The 21614-nt window shown below is 42.1% G+C and overlaps 1 protein-coding gene across 1 annotated transcript in view; it reads left to right on the top strand.

Annotated features, from left to right (window-relative positions):
* The window catches only part of LOC142747938 (V-type proton ATPase subunit S1-like), a 146766-nt gene that overhangs the window by 48895 nt on the left and 76257 nt on the right, over positions 1-21614 (top strand). Inside the window, exons 4-5 of the mRNA XM_075855054.1 lie at positions 4391-4584; positions 15588-15628. Coding sequence (XP_075711169.1) covers positions 4391-4584; positions 15588-15628 — 235 coding nt within the window. The remainder of the gene's footprint in view (positions 1-4390; positions 4585-15587; positions 15629-21614) is intronic.

Here is a 21614-nt window from a genome sequence, read left to right as displayed (position 1 = left end):
TTTACGGCGTTTTTTGCCTGCGATCCTCAATAAATGCGGGTGAAAAACGCTGCTTTCTGTGAAAGATCCCTTTTTGTTATGAATATCTATATGCTTCAAAAGTTTTTAATTTAAATATTATCCCAAAAAATCATCAAAAAAATATAGACATTTTTAAGATCCAAATAGCACGAAATTATAAAATAAAATTAACGTTACAGACTAACATAATTTTGAGACAGATTTTTTTTTCGGCCTACAAAAAACTCTGTGTGAACGAGGCCTTAGGGTGAACAAGTAAACACATACTATACACACCCTGTTGGACCGTTCACCCTCTCCGCCTCAACACACTTTTAACCCCTAGGCGCACCACGATGCAACTGTACGTCCATGTGCCCAGTGTCTTAGCGCACGGGCACGTACAGTTACTGCGAAGTTCCCGGTGCACACTGTCGGCGACAGTGTGCACCGGGAACCGGGAAGCCAGCTGTCCCTTATAGCTGACACTTCACTGTATGCCGATCAGCGGCTTATTTCCGCTGATTTTGGCAATTAACCCCTTAATTGCGGTGATCGATTGCAATCACCGCATTCAGGCGTTTCTAGCACATCGGCAGACCTCACAATGAAATAGTGAGGTTTGCAGATGGCTAGCATGGCGACCGGAGGCCAAATAATGGCCTCCGTGCCTGCCATGTACTTAAGCCTATCAGGACCAGCCTCCTGATAGACTTCCTGTCAGAGTGACAGGTCGTCACTGCCGTTCGCGATGCACACTGTCGATGACAGTGTCTGTGACAGTGTCGGTGACAGTGTGCATCGGGAACCGGGAGGTCAGCTGTCCCTGACAGCTGACACTCCACTGTTGCCGATCAGCGGCTCATTGCCGCTGATTTCGGCAATTAACCCGTTAAATGCGGAACTCGATTGTGATCTCTGCATGTAGGGGGTTTGTAGCACATCAGCAGCCCTCATGCAATTTGTGGGGGCTGCTGATGCTTGTGATGGCACCCAGGGGCCAGACAACGGCCTTCGGATCTGCCATGTATGGAAGCCTATGAGGACCAGCCTCTGGCTGATCCTCGTAGACTAACTGTCAGAGTGACTGTGACGTCACACTGACAGTTGGAATACGTTACACTACCTAGGTAGTGTAATGTATTCTAGCAGCGATCAGAGCTGCAGGTAAAAAAAGAAAGTGAAAAAAGTAAAGAAAAAAGTAAAAAAAAAAGTTAATAAAAATGTTTTACAAAAGTGTAAAAATAAAAGGTTTTTTTTCCCTATAATAAGTCTCTTATTATAGGGAAAAAATGAAAACCTTAAAAAACAGTACATATATTTGGTATCACCGCGTTCGTAACGACCCAATCTATAAAACTATAATGTTATTTTTACCGCATGGTGAACGCCGCAAAAAAACAAACTAAAAACAATGCCGGAATCACTATTTTTTGGTCACCACCCCTCCTTAAATATAGAATAAAAAGTGATCAAAATGTACCCGAAAATAGTACCAATAAAAACTACAACCCGTCCCGCAAAAAACAAGCCCTTACACCGCTTTGACGGAAAAATAAAAAAGTTACGGCTCTCACAATATGGTGACACAGAAAATAAATTATTTTATAAAGAAGTGATTTTATTGTGCAAACGCTGAAAAACATAACAAAACTATATAAATATGGTATCTCCGTAAACGTACCGACCCGCAGAATAAAATAAAATTGTCATTTATAGCGCATTATGAACGCCGTAAGAAATAAATAATTTAAAATGCCAAAATCACTGTTTTTTGGTCACCAAAGCTCTAAATAACATGTAATAAAAAGTGATCAAAAAGTTGCATGTACCAAAAAATGGTACCAATAAAAACTATAGCTCGTCCTGCCAAAAAATACGCCCTCACACCGCTCAATTCATGGAAAAATAAAAAAGTTATGGCGTTTGGAAAGCGGGGAGTGAAAAACTAAAATGGAAAAGCAAAAAAGGATCAATCCTGCAAAGGTTAATTAATTTCTATTAAAAAAATTAATTATTACCACATGTGGGGTATTATCATACTCGGGAGAGATTGCATTACCAATTTAGGGCAACTTTTTCTCCTTTATTCCTTGTGAAAATGAAAAAATTCAACATTTTAGTGGACAAAAATGTTTATATTAATTTTCACAGCCTAATTCTACTAAATTCTGCAAAAAAAAAAACAGTGTGGTATAAGCTCTTACTATACCCCTAGAAAAATTCTAGTAGTTTCCCAAATGGGGTCACTTTTGGGGACTTTCCACAGTTTTGATCCCTCCAGGGCGTTACAATCGCGACATGGCACTAAAAACCAATCCAGCAAAATCTGCGCTCCAAAATCCAATTTGCGCTCCCTCCCTTCTGAGTGCTGCCGTGGGTCAAACAGCAGTTTATTACCACATATGGGGTATTTCCGTAATCGGGAGAAGATGCTTTACAAATGTTGGGGTGCATTTTCTTCTTTATTCTTTTTAAATATTACAAATTTCTATGTTTTTTCAGAAAAAAATATTTTCATTTTCACAGACCAATTCCAATAAATTCCAATAAATATAGAAAAATACCTGTGGGGTCAAAGTGCTAACTATACCCCTAGATAAATTCCTTGAGGGGTCTAGTTTCCAAAATGGGGTCACATTTGGGGAGTTTCCATTGTTTTGGCACCACAAGACCTCTTCAAACCTGACATGGTGCCTAAAATATAATCTAAAAATAAGCAGGCCCCAAAATCCTGTAGGTGCTCCTTTGCTTCTGAGGCCGGTGTTTCGGGCCATTAGGGCACTAGGGCCACATGTGGGATTTTCCTAAAAACTGCAGGACCTGAGCTATAAATATTGAGTTGTATTTCTCCGGTAAAACCTTCTGTGCTACACAATTTTTTTTATTACAAATGAATTTCGGCCCAAAAAAAAAGGAAGTTTGTAAATTTCCCCTCTACTGTGCTTTATTTCCTGTGAAACGCCTAAAGGGTTAAGAAACTTTCTGAATGCTGTTCTGAATACTTTGAGGGGGCAGTTTTTAAAATTTGGTGATTTATTGGGGGATTCTAATATATAAGGCCCTCAAAACCACTTCAGAACTAAACTGGTCCTTGTAAAAATAGCCTTTTGAATTTTTCTTGAAAATGTGAGAAATTGCTGCTAAAGTTCTAAGCCTTGTAACATCTTAGAAAAATAAAAGGATGCTCAAAAAACAATGCAAATATAGATTAGACATATGGGAAATAGTAATACCACACAAAATAATCACTAGTTACCATCTGTTTTACAAGCAGATACATTTAAATTTAGAAAAATGCAAATTTTCTCTAAATTTTGGTGTTTTTCACGAATAAATATTGAGTTTATCGACCACATTTTTCCACTATCATAAAGTACAATATGTCACGAGAAAACAATCTCAGAATCGCTTGGATAGGTAAAAGCATTCCGGAGTTATTACCACATAAAGTGACACGTCAGATTTGAAAAAAAATTGGCTGTGCCACACGGCCAAAACAGGCTGCGTCCTAAAGGGGTTAAAGACCAACTAGGTGCATACCTACTTTTCCTTTCTGTATATAAGCTGTAAAGAAATATACATATTTTGTTTGTCTTTTTCCATTTTCCAGTATTTTTGTTAGTTGTGTTTGCTAAATATATAGATAAAATAAAAGGAATGTTCAGAACTGGGATATAGGTGTGTTGTGGACAAAATTGTTCACTTTGGTTCATTTCTGAACATTGTCTAGCACACCCCAACTGTTTACTCTGCTTGATGATAAAAGACAGTTGTGGAATCTACAGTGGGTGTCCTTTTGTCAAGGAAAATATCTTTGTTTGCAAATCTTCCAATTTGTAAGCTGTTAAATTAAGAGCTCTAGCATGCATGAAAGACTTTGACAAGTCAAGTCTGACATGTTTTGATATGTATACCAGGGGTAATGTACTATCATACTGTCTGTATAATATACTAGACAAGTAGGAGATCTGCGAACCCTGCCATGTGACTGTGCAGTGCGGGGCCAGGGCTTTGTTGGTAGAGCCTAATTATTGGGCAACAACATTTAATTGGCAGTTAAATTCTGTTTCATTTAGCTGATTATCCAGATGATGAGATTATGTAATGAATTCAGCTCTGCTTATAATTATATGTGAACAGTCATTCTCTGTCACTATTGTGTTTATGTGCAATGCATAATTTATACCACTTGCACTTTGCTGCTTCTCTGTCTGACAGCTGACCTTTATATAAAATTATTTGCTAGGCATAATTTCTGGACCATGAAACAATACTTTTTCTGTTTATCAAGCGCTACATAAATCTTTCATTTCTGATACATGAAGTCTGAATAGGGCAATCATACATTTGCCAGAGCTGTTATTATACTCTTGTGCATCTATTACAGGACATTTTGGATTCATCACCAGCCTCCTTAATTCTGCCCTCGGTAGAGGAGAAGACAGTTACTAACTTGCCAAGTTACCTAAAACAGCAAGATGATTGGAATATAGTCAATGTTGACAATTTAAATGTATCTTCATTGAAAATGGATTACAATAAACCAAACCTAATAATAATAAGACTACAATCTATACCCAGGTACAGTAAAATTATATTTAAATTTACCCTTATCCCTTCCCATTATCCACATCCTCTACCTTCCCCTGGTTAAACTTAATGGACGTATATTTTTTTTTTACTTTTGGCGCAATGTTTGTTAGGGCAAACAAATTCAGAATAAATGATATGGCTGTAATGACGGGGTAGGGAGACGGACAGGTGAGCCCTAATCTACCTGCCACTCAGTCCCTGCCTACTTGCACGACCCGTCCTAGGCGACGGCGTACAAGTGGGTGACGGTCCCTACGCTCAATATGTGCATGACAGACAAACAGACAAGGGTACACAGAAGCTAAGGGAAATGGGGCAGTTGCCCACGGAAACACCGTGAGCAACAAGAGTAGTGAACGAGCCGAGTCAAACCAGGAGTGTACGAGGTACCAAACGCAGAGCAGGAGCGTAGTCAGTAAAGCCAGGGTCAATATGAAGCAGAGGTCAATAGTAATAGCTGGAACAGCAGAGCCAGGAAACAAGTGAGAATCACAGGCAAAGACAAGAAGCAAATGAAGGTATAAATAGACCGAGGGCGGGAGCTAGAACCGTCTGGCCAGGCTGTGATAGGTTCTCCCACTCTTCAGCTTACCAGCCCGAGTGGTAGCAGATCGAGTCACTCTATCAGACCTAGGAGCAGATGCAGACTGATTAACCACGGGCGTCGACACAGAAGCTGTGTCTGGCAGATCCTTTACAATGGCAGTAAATAATTTCACAAAACCTACAAGAGTTAAACATGACAGAACCATAAAACATATAGATTAATTAAAAAGCTAAATGAAGTTGCAGTTCAAAAATAACATGGGCCCATGGTGTTGATTAAGGTATGGGCAAACACACTTCTTATTGTGTATAGTGTCTCGTATATTAAACAAACATCAAAAACATGTTTGTAGCTTATCAAGATATCGTTCTGAGAAACACAATATGTACCACTCACTGATTAGTTTGTGATCTTTAAAGGCCATGTACGCCTTTGAAAAAGTTTTTTATTTTTCTTTATTTATAAAAACAAATGTGTATAAGTGTGTTTGGTGCAACTTTCTAATTACTTTTTATGAAAAAATATTTTTATTTTTTGAGATACAGCTGCTTTGTATTCTGTATGCAGAGCAGCTGTATCGTGCGCTGAGACCTAAAGCTGTCAGATCAGCGGCACTGACGGGTTCAGTGACAGCGGGTCCTGCGTGTCCACCTTTTGTCGATCACATCTAAGTTATGAAGTTAGATGTGATCGGTAACCAACCAGGATTGCCAACCTCTACTTCAGTAATTTCTGGTCAACTGAGCTAAAAAGCACAGACAGACCAAAATCAATGTTCCCTCTAAGGGTATGTTCACACACAAACTCAAAAACGTCTAAAAATACAGAGCTGTTTTCAAGAGAAAACAGCTCCTGATTTTCAGACGTTTTTTAAGCCACTCGCGATTTACGGCCGTTTTTGGAGCTGTTTGCCATAGAGTCTATGAAAAACAGCTCCATATACGTCCCAAGAAGTGGTATGCACTTCTTTTTCGCGGCCGTTTTTTTACGCGGCTGTTTTTCATAACAGCCACGTAACAGGCCCGTCAGAACAGAACATCGTTTTTCTTATTAAAATCAATGGGCAGATGTTGGGAGGCGTTCTGCTTCTGTTTTTTCTGGCGTTTACGGACCGAAAAGTGGCAGAAAGTAGGCCGTGTGAACACACCCTAAGTCTTGGCAGCTCCTGAGCGGGGCAGTTAGGGAGTAGGACAAGTCTCCATCAATGGTGGGCGATCTGATGACCAAAAGTAATACCCTCAGTAAACGTTAATATAGTGACAAAATAAGAGAATAAGAAAACTTATTTGAAATTAGTTTTAAATTACTTTTTTAAATATTATAATATTACAAGTACAGCAGTAAAATAGACAGTTATAAACACCAATTATAGACATCAATGAAAGAATCCCTCATTACACCACTGCCCCTAAAGATAGCGCCACACAGACCGCCTGTAGATAGCGACGCACACACACACCCTGTAGATAGTGCCACAGACCGCTGTAGAGAGCGTCACACAGCCTCTGTAGATAGTGCCACACACATCCCCCTGTAGACAGCTTCACCCCCCTGTGGATGGCGACAAACACATCCCCCTGTAGATAGCATCACACCCACCCTGTAGATAGCATCACACACATCCCCCTGTAGATAGCGTCACACACACCCCCTGTAGAAAGCGTCACACACACCCCCCTGTAGATAGCGTCACCCCCTCTAGATAGCATCACACACAGCCCCCTCCAGATAGCGCCACACGCAACCCCCTGCAGATAGCGTCACATGCAGACCCCCCTGTAGATACTGCCCCACAGCCATAGATAGTGCCACACAGATCCCCCTGTATATAGTGCTACACAGCCCCCCTCTCCCCTTGTATATAGAGCTACACAGCCCCCCTCTCCCCCTGTGTATATAGTGCTGCACAGCCCCTTCTTCCCCTTGTGTATATAGTGATACACAGCCCCCCTTCCCTTGTATATAGTGCTACACAGCAATTCCCCCCTGTATATAGTGCTACACAGCCCCCTCTCCCCTTGTATATAGAGCTCCACAACCACCTCCCCGTATATAGCGCTACACAGCCCCCCTCCCCCTGTATATAGCGCTACACAGCCCCCTCTCCCCTTGTATGTAGTGCTACACAGCCCCCTTATCCCTTTGTATATAGCGTTACACGGCCCCCCTCTCCCCTTGTATATAGTGCTACACAGCCCCCCTCTCCCCTTGTATATAGTGCTACACAGCCCCCTCCTCCCCTTGTATATAGCGCTACACAGCCCCCCTCCCCACAGTTCCTTATAATATTGTACTTACCTTGCCCCGTTTCCACGACAAACAGAGCGCTACACTGCCTCTCCGGCGGGATGCATGCGCAGACCGGCATGAAGATGTGATGTCATCACGCAAGCCTGCGTGACTCCCAGCGCCTCATAGGCTGCAGGCCTAACGTGACCTGCAGCCTATAGTATTCATTTGTATGTGTGTCCTGAGGACGCACATACAAGTGAATGTGGCTGTCGCTAGCACCGGAACCCCCTCCAGTGCTAGCGATGCCACTGCATCCGCCCGTGACAATGCGCAAGCTTTAAAGTTTAGTAAGCGGGCAGATCATGGAAGGTGCGCGGCCGCGCAGCCACGCACCTTATAGGGAACACTGAACAAAATGTTTACAACATCATTGCCTGTACACTGTGCAGTGTCCTAGGGGTGACTCACCAATCACAGCCCCGCTTGTATCTTTCCCTGCCAGCTGTGCTGTGATTGGTGAGTCCGACTCACTCACCACTCACTTCAACCCCCACCACCGCTACCGCCAGGGCCTGTTTTAGACAAAGTATGGCCCTGGGCAAAGATAAAAGTTGGGCGCTAAATGCTGAATTATTGTATTAATAATGCAGTCAATTCACAAGGCAGTGTGCAGAGAACTGCATCACTTATTTCTAGCGCATCCAGGAGTGTTGCAAGCCCCAAAAAATATGTCCCCTCTCACATAAAAAAAAATATATATATATATATTCATATACATAAACATACCACTATACCAGATTAAATATGACCTGCATACGGTTACCGAACACAACTCTCTATTATAAGACCGATATTACAAATAATAACACAATATAAGGTCCAAATAATACCGCCACATAGTGGCTGAATAATACCCCCATACTGTTACTGAATAATACAGCCACACTATAACCACATAGTGACTGAATAATACACCCGTACTGTTACTGAATAAAAACCCCTATACCAAGACCAATATTACCACCATATAGTGACCATATAGTGGTAGATGTCAGTTGTACACAGGAGCTCTGCAGACCATATAATATTACCACCATACAGTGACCATACAATGGTAGATGTCAGTTATACAAAGGAGCTCTGTAGACCATGTAAGTGATTACAAGCACATTTATATCCAGTGACTCACAGGTGATGTTTTTTTCTGATCAGAATCATTTACTTTCCCTTTTTTTCTCCATCCGGCCCAGACCACTGTGACACGCACAAACATACACAGACCTTATAGATAGTGTCACACACGCACACACACACACACACCCTTTTGTAGATAGTGCCACACAGCCCCCGTTCTACAGCGTGACACCACCCTTGTACTTGTAGAGAGTGACACACAGCTCCCCTTGTAGAGAGTGCCACACACAGCACAGCCCCCCCTTGTAGAGAGTGCCACACATAGCCCCCCCTTGTAGAGAGTGCCACACATAGCCCCCCTTGTAGAGGGTGCCACACAGCCCCCCTTGTATAGGGTGAAACACAGCCCTCCCTTGTAGAGAGTGCTACAAACCCCTTTGTAGAGAGTGCCACACAGCCTCCCCTTGTAGAGTGTGCCACATAGCCCCCCAGAGCTGAGAGCGGTAGCCTACCGCTGCCGCTCTCAGCTCTACATGACGTGACTCACATTTAGTAACAGGTTACGCGGCGGCGATCTGAGTGAGGTCGGTGCCGACCCAGGAGTGGACCAGTCCAGTCACCTGACCTGAGTCAGTCACCTGATCTCACGTCACTGACGTGAGGTCAGGTGACTTGACTGGTCCACTCCCGCCACTGACCTCCCTCAGACCATTTACTCACTCTTTCCTTTCCAATGTGCATGTACATTTTGGCGCATGCACAGTGCAACGTTCCGGGAGAATTTTACAATAATCTCCCACAGTGCATTTTTCTGCCGGACTCTACTTTTTTTTTTTCCAGACAGTCTGTAAATTTACAGACGGTTGGCAACCCTGTTGGTAACAGTTCGATTCTGCCTGTCAGAGACACGCAGGACCTGCTTTCACTGAACTCGTCAGTCCCATAGACCTAACGGATACAGGTTTCAGTGCAATACACAGCTGCTTTATATACAGGATACAAAGCAGCTGTATCTCAAAAAGTAAAAATAATTTCTAATAAAAAGTAATTAGAAAGTTGCACAAAACACACTGATAGACATTTTTACTTAAATTTTTTTTTTCAAAGGTGTTCATAGCCTTTAACCCCTAGCCACACCACTCAGTAAATATACGTCATCGCGGGACGTTACTTCCTGATGGGGACGTAAAGTAACTGAGTTCCCAACAGTGTGCACTGGGAATAGGAGGTCAGTTATGCCTCTAAAAAAGTTATGCCTCTCAGAATGTGTTGATACAATTTTTTTTTAACAAATAGTCTTTTCTTTGTAAAAGTAGTAAAATATAAAAAAAACGATAATACGATTACGGTGATACCTAATTTATGAGACAGAATAAAATTAAGTTGTCGTTTTTACCGCATGGTGAAAGACGTATAAACAAAACACCAAAAACAATGGAGGAAACAGTTTTTTCCAACCTCAATCCGCAAATATTTTTTTTTCAGTTTCCCAGTATTTTATAAGGTGCTTTAAATGGTGTCAATAGAAACTACAACTCCTCCTGCAAAAAATAAGCCCCCCACCACCACTCTATTGATGGAAAAATTAAACAGTTTTGGCTCTAGGAAGGCGGGGAGTGAAAAAGCAAAAAAAGATCAGTTCTGAAAGGGTTAATTCATTTCTAATAAAAAAACATTTATGACCACATATGGGGTTTTGCCGTACTCGAGAGAAATTACTTTTCAAATGTTAGGGTGCTTTTTCTCTTTTATCCCTTGTGAAAATTAAAAAATTCAACATTTTAGTGGACAAATATGTTGATATTCATTTTCACGGCCTAATTCGGCTAATTTCTACAACTATAAACCTAGAAAAATTCCCCACTTTTGGGAATTTCCACTGTTTTGGTCCCTCCAGGGCGTTGCAAACACGACATGACACCGAAAATCATTCCAGCAAAATCTACGCTCCATAATCCAAAAGGCGCTCCTTTCCTTCTGAGCCCTGCTGTGGGTCCAAACATCAGTTTATGACCACATATGGGGTATTGCCGTAATCGGGAGAAATTGTTTTACAAATGTTGGGTTGCTTTTTCTACTTTATTCCTTGTAAAAATGAAAAAATTCTATGTTTCAGCAGAAAAAAAGTAGATTAAAACTGTGCGGTCAAAATGCTAACTATACCCCTAGAAAAACGCCTTGAGGAGTGTAGTTTCCAAAATGAGGTCACTTTTAGGGGGTTTCGACTGTTTAGGCACCACAAGACTTCTTCAAACCAGACATAGTGCCTAAAATATATTCCTAAAAAAGGAGGCCCCAAAATACACTAGGTACTCCTTTGCTTCTGGGGCCTGTGTTTCTGTCTATTACAACAATAGGACCACATGTGGGATATTTCTAAAAACTGCAGAATCTGGGAAATAAATATTGAGTTGCGTTTCTCTGGTAAAACCTTCTTTGTTACAGAATTTTTTTTATTACAAATGAATTTTAGCAAGTCAATTTGTAAATTTTACCTCTACTTGACTTTCATTTCTGTGAAACGCTTAAGTGTTAAAATACTTTCTGAATGCTATTTTGAATACTTTGAGGGCTGCAGTTTTTAAAATGGGGTGATTTATGGGGACATTCTAATATAGAAGGCCCTCGAAGCCACTTCACAACTAAACTGGTTCCTAAATAAATAGCCTTTTGACATTTTCTTGAAAATGTGAGAAATTGCTGCTAAAGTTCTAAGCCTTGTAACATCCTAGAAAAATAAAAGGACGTGAAAAAAAAAAGATGCAAACATGAAGTAGACATATGAGAAATGTTAACTAGTAACTATTTTGTGTGGTAAAACTATCGGTCTTACAAGTAGATACATTTAAATTTAGAAAAATGCTAATTTTTGCTAATTTTCTCTAAAATTTCAAGTTTGTCACAAATAAATATTGAATTTATCGACCACATTTTTCACTAACATAAAGTGCAACATGTCACGAGAAAACAATCTCAGAATCGCTTGGATAGGTTAAATCATTCCAAAGTTATTACCACATAAAGCGACACGTCAGATTTGTAAAAATCAATCTGTGTCCTGAAGGCCAAAATAGGCTGCGTCCTAAAGGGGTTAAACAAGATCTTGCTTCAGACACATTGTTTCTCCTTAGCCAGTAGACTTCATGTTTGTATTTTGAATCTGTGTCCTGCTGCATAAGCCCTTATTCACACGACAGGGTTTCCCGGCCGGGTGACGGCCGTTCATAAATCGGCCGTCATCCGGCTGCATTAGGAACAATAGACCCCTAATGGGGCTATTCACACAACCCATTTTTTGACGGCCCGGGAAACCTGGCTGTCAAAAAATGGGACATGCTCTATTTTCAGCCGTTTACCCGGCCCCCATAGAAGTCTATGTGGCCGGGTAATACACGGCCATCACTGGAATGTGTCCCGAGTGATGGCCATGTATTCCGTCGCTCGCGCTCTCTCTCCTCCTCCTCCTCACAGTGCAGAGTGTATGTGAGGAGGAGGAGGGTCTTTTTTGCTCCCTGTAGAAGTCGGAATCTCCAATCCCCGGCCGGGGATTGGGGATTCCGCTACAGGAGAAGTGAGTCACTACACTGTCCATATATGGACACAGCGACGTCACTCACTTCAGAAGCGGTATCCCCGACCCTGTGGCAGTGAATTCCGCTACAGGAGAAGTGAGTGACTACACTGTCCATATATGGACAAAGTGACGTCACTCACTTCAGAAGCGGAATCCCCGACCCTGTGGCCTGGGATTCCTCTCCAGGAGAAGTCAGTGACTAAACTGTCCATATATGGACATTGAAGTCAGTGACTTCTCCTGGAAGGGGGCGGATGGGTGCAACCTACAGGGGACTTGGTGGCATCACCTACATGGGGCTGGGTGGCATCACCTACAGGGGGCAGGGTGGCATCACCTACAGGGGGCAGGGTGGCATCACCTACAAGGGGCAGGGTGGCATTACCTAAAAGGGGCTGGGTGGCATTACCTACAAGAGGCTGGGTGGCATTACCTACAAGGGGCTGGGTGGCATTACCTGCAGGGGGCTGGGTGGCATTACCTGCAGGGGGCTGGGTGGCATTACCTGCAGGGGGCTGGGTGGCATTACCTGCAGGGGGCTGGGTGGCATTACCAACAGGGGGCTGGGTGGCATTACCAACAGGGGGCTGGGTGGCATTATCTACAGAGGGCTGTGTATGACAACAAATTTAAATGATATTCATCCGATTTTAAAACGGACAGGGAAAAAAAAACGGATGCAAAACGGGTCAAAATTGGCCGTTAAAAATGGCAACACGGCCCGGAACGGAATCGGAACGGATGCAAAACGGATGCAAACTGGCCGGGAAAAACTGCCCAAAAAAATCGGCCTCAAAATCCATTTAGTCTATGTTCACACGGAGTCTTTTGCAGGCAGAATTTCTGCCTCAAAATTCCGTTTGGAAGTTTGAGGCAGATTTTCCTCTCCCTGCACGCCGATTTTCGCTGCCTTTTTCGCCCGCGGCCATTGGGCGATGCGGGCATAAAACGCAGCGAAATACGCTTTCTCTGCCACCCATTGAAGTCAATGGGAGGTCAGAGGCGGAAACGCCCGAAGATAGGGCATGTCGCTTCTTTCTCCCGCGAGCCGGTTTTACTGATCGCGGGAGAAATTGACGGGAGGCATTTTCTGGCCGCTTTTGACGAGCTTTTTGGCGCGGTTTCCGCGTAAAAAAACTCATCAAAAAACTCTGTGTGAACTTAGCCTTAGGCAGATTTGGACTTTCCAGCATTGTTTGATGCTTTTTTCTGCACGTAAGCATTGTTTTTTGCCTGCGGCATGTAAATCTAATGCAAAAACTGCTGCAACAAATTGTTCAATGAGCGCTGCAGGTTTCTTTTGCTTCCCATTGATTTCAATGGCAGGTCAGAGGTGGAGACCGCTAGATCATGCCGCTTTTTATTCTGTGAGTGGCCAAAATCTGCCTGGGGAAAAAAGCCTCTGCCTCCCATTGAAATCTATGGGGGGTGATCTGGCCCATTTTTTGGTGCGGATTTTGACGTGGTTTCCACATTAAAATCAGCAATTGTGACCGTTGGATGTGTTTTTGTGTCCTTGGCGTTACTTTGACCATCAAGGAGCAATATAAATCTCACTAAAAAGAACTAATGTAAGTTTGTACATTGCTGTTTTGTTGCAATTATTGCTGTTAAAAGTGGGGAAACCAATCTGGTTGTAGATTCTTCACCCAGATGTGTTATATGTATTGTCAGATATTACATATTGTTGTAGTATAAGAGACAAATGTATGACAAATATACAGTAAGGGCACGTTCAGGCAGAATTTTTCCGCTGCAAATGTTGGTGCAGATTTGGGGCAATTATGCAACAAATCTGCACCAACATTTGCATATTTGACAGGTAATTCAGACGTTGCAGAAAACATAGCGGACTTGCCATAGATTTCAGTTTTTGTACTGCAAAGGCTGAAATCCGCAGTGAAATTCCGCTTCTTCTCTGCAACAGACAGTGCATGCTGCGGAGGGAAAATTCTGCACCGCAGCCTATGGTCCGCAGCGGAGTTTTCCGCAATGTCTGAACTAACTTGCCTAAAAATGTATAGAAACAAATGTAAAAAACGGCCGCTGGAGAATTCCACTGCGGACCGTCCGCAGCGGAGTTCCACAGCAATTCTGCCACGTCTGAATGTGCCCTAACAGATAACTTTTGTAATGGAGCAAATAGCATTCCACGCACTTTATCAATACTGTATGGAGGGCCAAACTCTTCCTAAATTCCCATTTGTCATGTAAAGTACGTTATTGTTCTGTTGTGATAAGAATTTGATGGTCACCTTAATATTCTGGGCCCTTGGTTACCAATTCAAAGCTGATAACGCAAAACTAATTTTCCACTTTTAACACTAAATTATCCTAATAAATTATCAAATTCCATTTTCCTTTAAGTACAACTAAAGAAGCGCCTCAGCTATGTTCATGTCTCATGCAGGAAACTCGCTGCCAAACCACGATGTTTAAGCTTGTTTTCCCTATTAATGAAAGCTGTGAATCTATTACATAACTCCTGGATGCAGCTAATTAGCAAACCTTATGGGAAATCTATCAGAGAACGGGTTATTCAAAGGAGGACAATCCTTTAAATTCCCAACATTTTTCCCTTTACAATATTTCCTCTTATCGGGCCCAATTCATTTCAAGAAATGTGTGAAATCTTTTAAAAACATGAGGGTTTTATATATCATATACTGCTTAGATAATATCCTTTGATCAAGTAATACGCTTAGACAATAAAGAGGGTTGCCCCATTTGGATAACCACTCCTCTAAATGAGGACCTACTGGCAATCAGTGGATTGCTAAGGGAAGCTATGGACAGACGCAAAGAGTTTTTTTCCAACATACTGTATTAGAAATTCTCTATCCGATGAACATGTGAACACGTGTGATCTCACCGGAAGCATGACCTTCATTTCTCAGGGGGCACCAGAGCAGATATCAGTCTATCTAAAGGAGTCCAAAAATCTGTAGATGTGGAGTATCTGGCAGACGCCTTTCTACTTCTTCTCCATCTATATAACATGCATGTCGATATGGGAATCTAGATTATGGGACCTGTACAGTGTCCTATTAAAAAATTGCTAATTTAGTTCAGAAAAAGTGAGCACCACCCATCCTTTCCCATTTTCTTAGAATCAGGGCCTTTCTAGAATCTCAGGGTGTAATACTTAACTGGCAATCTGGCCCTGGTGTGTCTTTTGTACTTTATGGCGTTTAGGAGAAGGCCACCTCATAGGGTGCAGCTACTTTTTCCAGAATAATGATCAGGATTTCATAAGTGTAAGGGATTCTGTTCTGAACAAAGGGTTTCTATAGGTGTAAATGACAATTTAAGCTTATAGAGAAGATATATTTTTTTGTATATTTATTATGCATGAGTCCGTGCTACATGTTCATTCCCCAAAAAATGGGCATATACTGTATAAGATTATTTTAGCATAATTTGTGCTTTACGTAATTAATGCATCAGTGATAGCATGTATGATTCTAATAATAATATGAGATACATATTTTGTCCTCTCTGCAGGTTAAACAAAAATTCTGCTGCAATGGTCTTCACTGAAAATGGTAAGACAAATCTAAGATGAAATTCATATAATATATAATTTAATAATAATATTTATTTATATGGTGTCAACATATTCCACAACACTTTACAATTCAGAGAGAACATGTACAGACAATATCAGACATTACATAGTGACAAAACTATTTAACAAGTGTGAGGGCCCTGCTCCCAAGAGCTGACAAATACATGTAAAATTAACTTTCTTCTAAAGTGATCCAAGACAGGGGATTCCTTAGCTTACTCGCATTGTAGACCTTTCCATAGGCATCTTTTTTTTTTTCTTCCAAAAATATATTGTAGGATTTCCTACAATTTATTTTTAATACCAAGAGGTGACAGAGAAACAGGAATGTAGGTTTGGTCCAATTATAGGAAATAGAGGATCAAATCGACCCTACATTGTAAAAAAAAAAAAAGTTTTACTTGTAATATGGCCATATCTTGCTGCTACGGTCAACTGGAGTAATCTAGTCTTCTTTAATAATGTCAAATTTATCTGTGTCTTAACTAGTACAGTAGCTGAAAATGGCCCATGTGGAATTAAATTGGGCAACTAGTACTAAATTTTGGCTTATAAAAAAGTGAGTTTTGGCCCAAAATATTTGTATTTGGTGGCAGTCCCACAGGGAATGATAGAGGGAAGCTTTGGGTGTCCTACATTTTAAACATTAAGGGGTAGGGTACAGATGCATTCTGTGGCCACACAGGGAATGAATGTTCTGTGAATAATTTTAAGAAGTTTTTCAGTATATCTAGCTGAAGGGAGGTGTCCATGAGAATGGTCAATAGTTGAAAGAATGACAGTAGGCGTAAACTCTGAGTCCCCTTTCTTTTTTTCTTATAAAACATCACCACTCCAGACTAAGCATCGTGAAGGGAATTGCAAAGCAAGTAAGTGAGCAGTGTTGCAATACCAGCACAACGTTAGACGCCACAGCCTCATTGTTCTAGGCATCGTGTGGGGAGGGTCTCAGCATTTGGTCTCACACATAACAGACATTGACATTGATATGCCTTTACCAGTTTATTGTAGGAAAACCTGTTTGACATGTACTCACTATGTTTGAAATGCCATGTATACTACGCATCACTTTATTATTCTCCATCCATTAATATAACATTTTATCATTCATTTAATTTTTAATAAATTGCACTTCCTGTAGAAAGCTCTGGACACAAGTTCTTCTTATATGAGATCTACAACATTGGACGCCATAGTAATTTCTTCCAACAACAGTCACTGTTGAATGATAACCAAATATTTTCTTCTTTTGTAAATGTATATTTGTATATCCTTTGGATAAATAAATTGCTCTAGTCCAGGGCTTCTTAAACTGTGAGGCGGGCGGGTCTTTGATGAGGCGCAGCTTCGGAAGCAGTTTTGCCAGGAGTGATTATATCTTGCACAAGCCTTTCTATGGATGCTCAATCTCTGGTTTAGCAATGTAATTAATTCCCTTTGCAGTTTCTTTTTATGTACCACTAGGTTCTGGCTACAAATTTTAAATGGTAGCTAAACTTTCAAAAAACTTCTGATATTTAATGGTGACATGTCAGAAGATTTGATTGGTGGGGGTCTAAACAAGCGACTCTGTGAGCGCTTAGCCACTCTGTTTCTGATCGGCTTTTCTCTGAAAGCTGAGCAATTGGTGTACGGGATCATAGACTTTCTATTAAGCCCGTACATCAATTGCTCGGATTTCCGAGAAAAGCCAATCAGAAACTAATCTGCTCATAGGAGATTAGGCATGTGACGATCGAAGCTCCGCTCCCGTCTCCTCTGTCCTGTGATGCACCGCTAAGCCACTCCGGTCCCAGCTTCTTCTGATTGATGCAGCCGGCACACTGTTAAGGCTAGGCTAACACTGCTACTAACGCCACTACTGCTACTGCTGGGATACTGCTGCTACATGCTACTACAGGCTGACTCCCTGTAGCTAGCTCTAATCCTTTTGGCTCTCTAGCTTTGGTCTGCTGGCTCTCCTACACCTTGATACTACTAATAGTTTGTATGCCTGCACGCTGAGCTTGGTCAAAGTCATTGTATGTACTCCAGGACAAGTCCAGGATCCTAAGGCGTTCAAGACCAGGAGGTGTGAGATCGTTCCTGTGAATATCAGTGTTTATCTGTGCATTATATTATTAAGAGCTGATATATGCTGTAGCTGATTTATGAGTGGTTGCCTGACTGCCTGTACACTTCTCGCTTGTTGCTGTTTTGTTTTTTAAATTAATATTACAATAGTCAGTACCACTGATTGTCTCTCCTCAAACTGGACTTTTTTTTGTTGTTTGTGCTCAATACTTATTGGAAGTGGTCTATTCTATCTGTGGCTCCGGTCAGATTATATATTTGGTAAGGAGATGCCTCCAAAGGAACATGATAAGGATAACGTTCCAGCAAGCAAAATATATAGTGGGGGCTCTGGAGGGAAAACTGCACTTTCTAGGATAGATAAGTTCCTATCCTCCCCCGCCCCTGTGACTTCTAGAGGGAAGCAGAGTAACCTGGAAGAGCATTATATTACAGCAGAGGAGTCAGAGAGTGCGCATGGAGAGGGCAAAAGTTATGGCCTGTTGTCTGAGACATAAACTATAAAGGCAATTCTCCAGATCTCTTCAAAATCTGGAGGGGTCCATGGTGGGGCTAACTGGCCAAATAGGGGGAGTACAGGTGGATATGAGTCTTATTAATTATGACCTGTCTAAAATAAGAGAGAGGCTGAAGGAAGCAGAGGAAAGGGTCTCTTTTCTTGAGAATACAGTGACCACTTTAAAATCTAAGGTTGTAATTTTGGAAAGAGATGTGAAAGATTCTGCTAATAAATTGGTGGACTTGGAGGATAGATCCAGGAGAGCAAACATTCGCTATATGGGATTCCCTGAGGGGATAGAAGGAGAATATTTCTGCGAATATATCACAAATTGACTGCTGGAGAAGTTTGGAGAGGCAGTGTTATCCAAAGTCTTTGCATTGGAAAGGGCTCACAGAGTCCTGTTTAAACCCAGACCTGTAGGCCAGGCCCCAAGATCTATTCTGGTCAAGTTGTTATGTGCAGGAGCCTGGGACATAATCCTAAGAAATGCATGATCAAGGGATAAAAATGGAGCCCAGATAATGCTTTTTCCGGATTACTCAATTGCCTCTTCCAAAAATAGGCTTAAGTTAGTTGAAAGTAAGAAACGTCTGAGAAAAGTAGAGCTACAATATTTCTTGCTATTCCCGTCAATGCTACGTGTGATACATGAGGGACCTAGCGAACAAGGGAGGGAAGGAGGGGATGTGTTTTTTTGTTTTTTTTTAAAGTATGAGAATTATATCATGGAATATTAGGGGACTGGGCAATAAATGTAAGAGATTGGCAGTTTTTAATTTAATCCAAAATGATCTGCCCGCAGTGATTTGTTTGCAGAAGACACATCTGCGGTCTACCTAGGGGGTCGGTTTCCTATATGTACCACTCCGTCTAGTCGTCCTTTTCTAGAGGAGTGAGTATTTTGGTTCATAAAAGTATTATGGTTCAGATTGATGAGGTCCTCGTAGACGATGCAGGAAGATTTGTGTTACTATATGTGAGATTTGATGGAGTGGACATGGTATTGGGGTCGGTGTATGTCCCCCCGCCTTTTGCTTATTTGATCCTGGATAATATTACCCTTTTTCTGGCTAATAAACCTGGAGATCCTCTTCTCCTAATTGGGGAGTTTAATAAGGTTCCAGATGAAGTTAAAGATCAGCACCAAAGGTCCCCTTTAAAACCTGGGAGTGTTAGTGACTCTTTTGGGTGTTATTTGGAGGAGATGGGATGGTTCGACACATGGAGGATTTTTCACCCAGACACATCCCAGTTCTTTTGCTATTCTAAGACCTCGGAATCCCTTTCAAGAATTGATTTAGCACTGGCAAATAAACAAATGATGGGCTTAGCCAAGAGAGTGGAATATGAAGAAAGAGGCCTGTTGGATTATTTACCATTGCTTGCTGAAATTGAGACCATAAGGCGAAATCTTTAATTCTCGGAATAGAATGAGAAGAGGAAGCTTTGGTTCAGCTTGTGGAGTTTTTCCAGATTAATAAGGCGACCGCATTTAGAACAGTAATTTGGGATAACTTCAAAGCTTATGAGAGAGGATTCTATAAAAAAAGAGAAATATTGAAAAGAACAGGAGAGAGAGAGACAGGTGGTGGACTCCTTGAGGCAGGATTTGAATAGAGCACAGGACTATACGCTTTTCCCTTCAGATGATGCGGCAGTGGTATGGCGGGCTTCTCAAAATCGGTACGACAAGTTTCTAAGGCTGGGATCCTTGGAGAAAAATGTGATTATTTCAGGTAAATATTATTTGGAAGGAGGTAGAGTTGGAAAATTCTTGTCATATTGTGTGAAAAATCAGAGGGGGCAGTCAGAAATAGTTGCGATTAGAGGAAGTTTGGGGGAAATTCTTACAGATGCCGTACGGATTGCAGAGGAATTTTCTTCTTTCTATAAAGAAGTATATGCAGAGGATACTTGTACGTCGGATCTGGGGAAATCCTATTTGGATAAAATAGTTTTTCCCAGAATATCAGGGATTCAGAGAGAAACTCTGGAGGCACCTCTGTTAAGGCTCGAATTTGAGGTGGCTATCAAACAAGCACCATGGGAAAAGTCCCCTGGGTTGGATGGGATTATGAATTGCCCCCTTGCATATAGTGCCACAGAGCCCCCTCCCTTGTATATAGTGCCACACAGCCCCCACCCTTGTATATAGTGCCACACAGCCCCCTACCTTGTATATAGTGCCACACAGCTTCCCTTGTATATAGTGCCACACAGCCCCCCTTGCATATAGTGCCACACAGCCCCCCTTGTATATAGGGCCTCACAGCCCTCCACTTGTATATAGTGCCACATAGCCCCCCTTTGTATATAGTGCTACACAGACCCCTCCCCTTTATATAGTCCCCCACAGCCCCCTCTGCCTTGTATATAGTGCCACACAGCCCCCTCTCCCTTGTATATAATGTCCCACAGCCCCCTCCCTTGTACAGTGCCACACAGCCCCCCTCTCCCTTGTATATAGTGCCACACAGCTTCCCTCCCATGTATAAAGTGCCACACAGTTTCCCTTGTATATGGTGCCACATAGTGCCGGCCTTAGGATAGAAGGCGCCCCGTGCAAAATTATCTTTTGGCGCCCCACCCCATCATAAATTTTTTTATAATGCCCCCCCACAGTATAATGCCCTATATAGTGCCCCCACACGGTATAATGCCCCTTTAGTGCCCCCCATACAGTAGAATAATAATATTTAATAATATATTATAACCCCTTCAAGGACACAGTTAGGGCCGGTTCTCATCAGCATTGGCTTTCAGTTCAGGGGTTCCGTCGGAGGTTTCCGTCGGGTGAACCCCTCAACGGAAAGTCAAATGGAAACCTTAGCTGCCGTTTGCATTACCATTGATATCAATGGTGACGGAAACATTGCTAATCGTTTCCGTTTGTCACCATTCCAGCAGATTTCTGTTTATTCTACGGAATCAATAGCGCAGTCGAAATGACCATCAGCCCAGCACTCACAGTAAAATGACCATCAGCCCGCCACTCACAGATTCCCCCTGTAGATAGTGCCACACAGCCCCCTTGTAGCTAGTGCCACACAGCCCACTGTAGATAGTGCCACACACACACACACACACACACACACACACACACAATTGACTTCAGAAAAGTGAGTAAGTGGTCTGAGTGAGGTCGGTGCCGGGAGTGGACCAGTCCAGTCATCTGACCTGAGTCAGTCTCCTGATCTCACGTCACTGACGGGAGGTCAGATGACTTGACTGATCCACTCCCGGCACCGACCTCACTCAGACCACTTACTCACTTTTCAGAAGTCAAGCAGAATCTGAAAATACGCCCACGGCTTACTCTTTCCATTTTGGTGCATGCACAGTGCAATGTTCTGGGAAAATTAGACAAAATCCCCAACATTTATGGACA

Source organism: Rhinoderma darwinii, chromosome 3, assembly GCF_050947455.1.
Source record: "Rhinoderma darwinii isolate aRhiDar2 chromosome 3, aRhiDar2.hap1, whole genome shotgun sequence".
In the NCBI taxonomy this organism is placed as follows: domain Eukaryota; kingdom Metazoa; phylum Chordata; class Amphibia; order Anura; family Rhinodermatidae; genus Rhinoderma; species Rhinoderma darwinii.
The sequence above is the reverse complement of the archived record's forward strand: the minus strand, read 5'-3'. Positions and strand labels throughout refer to the sequence as shown.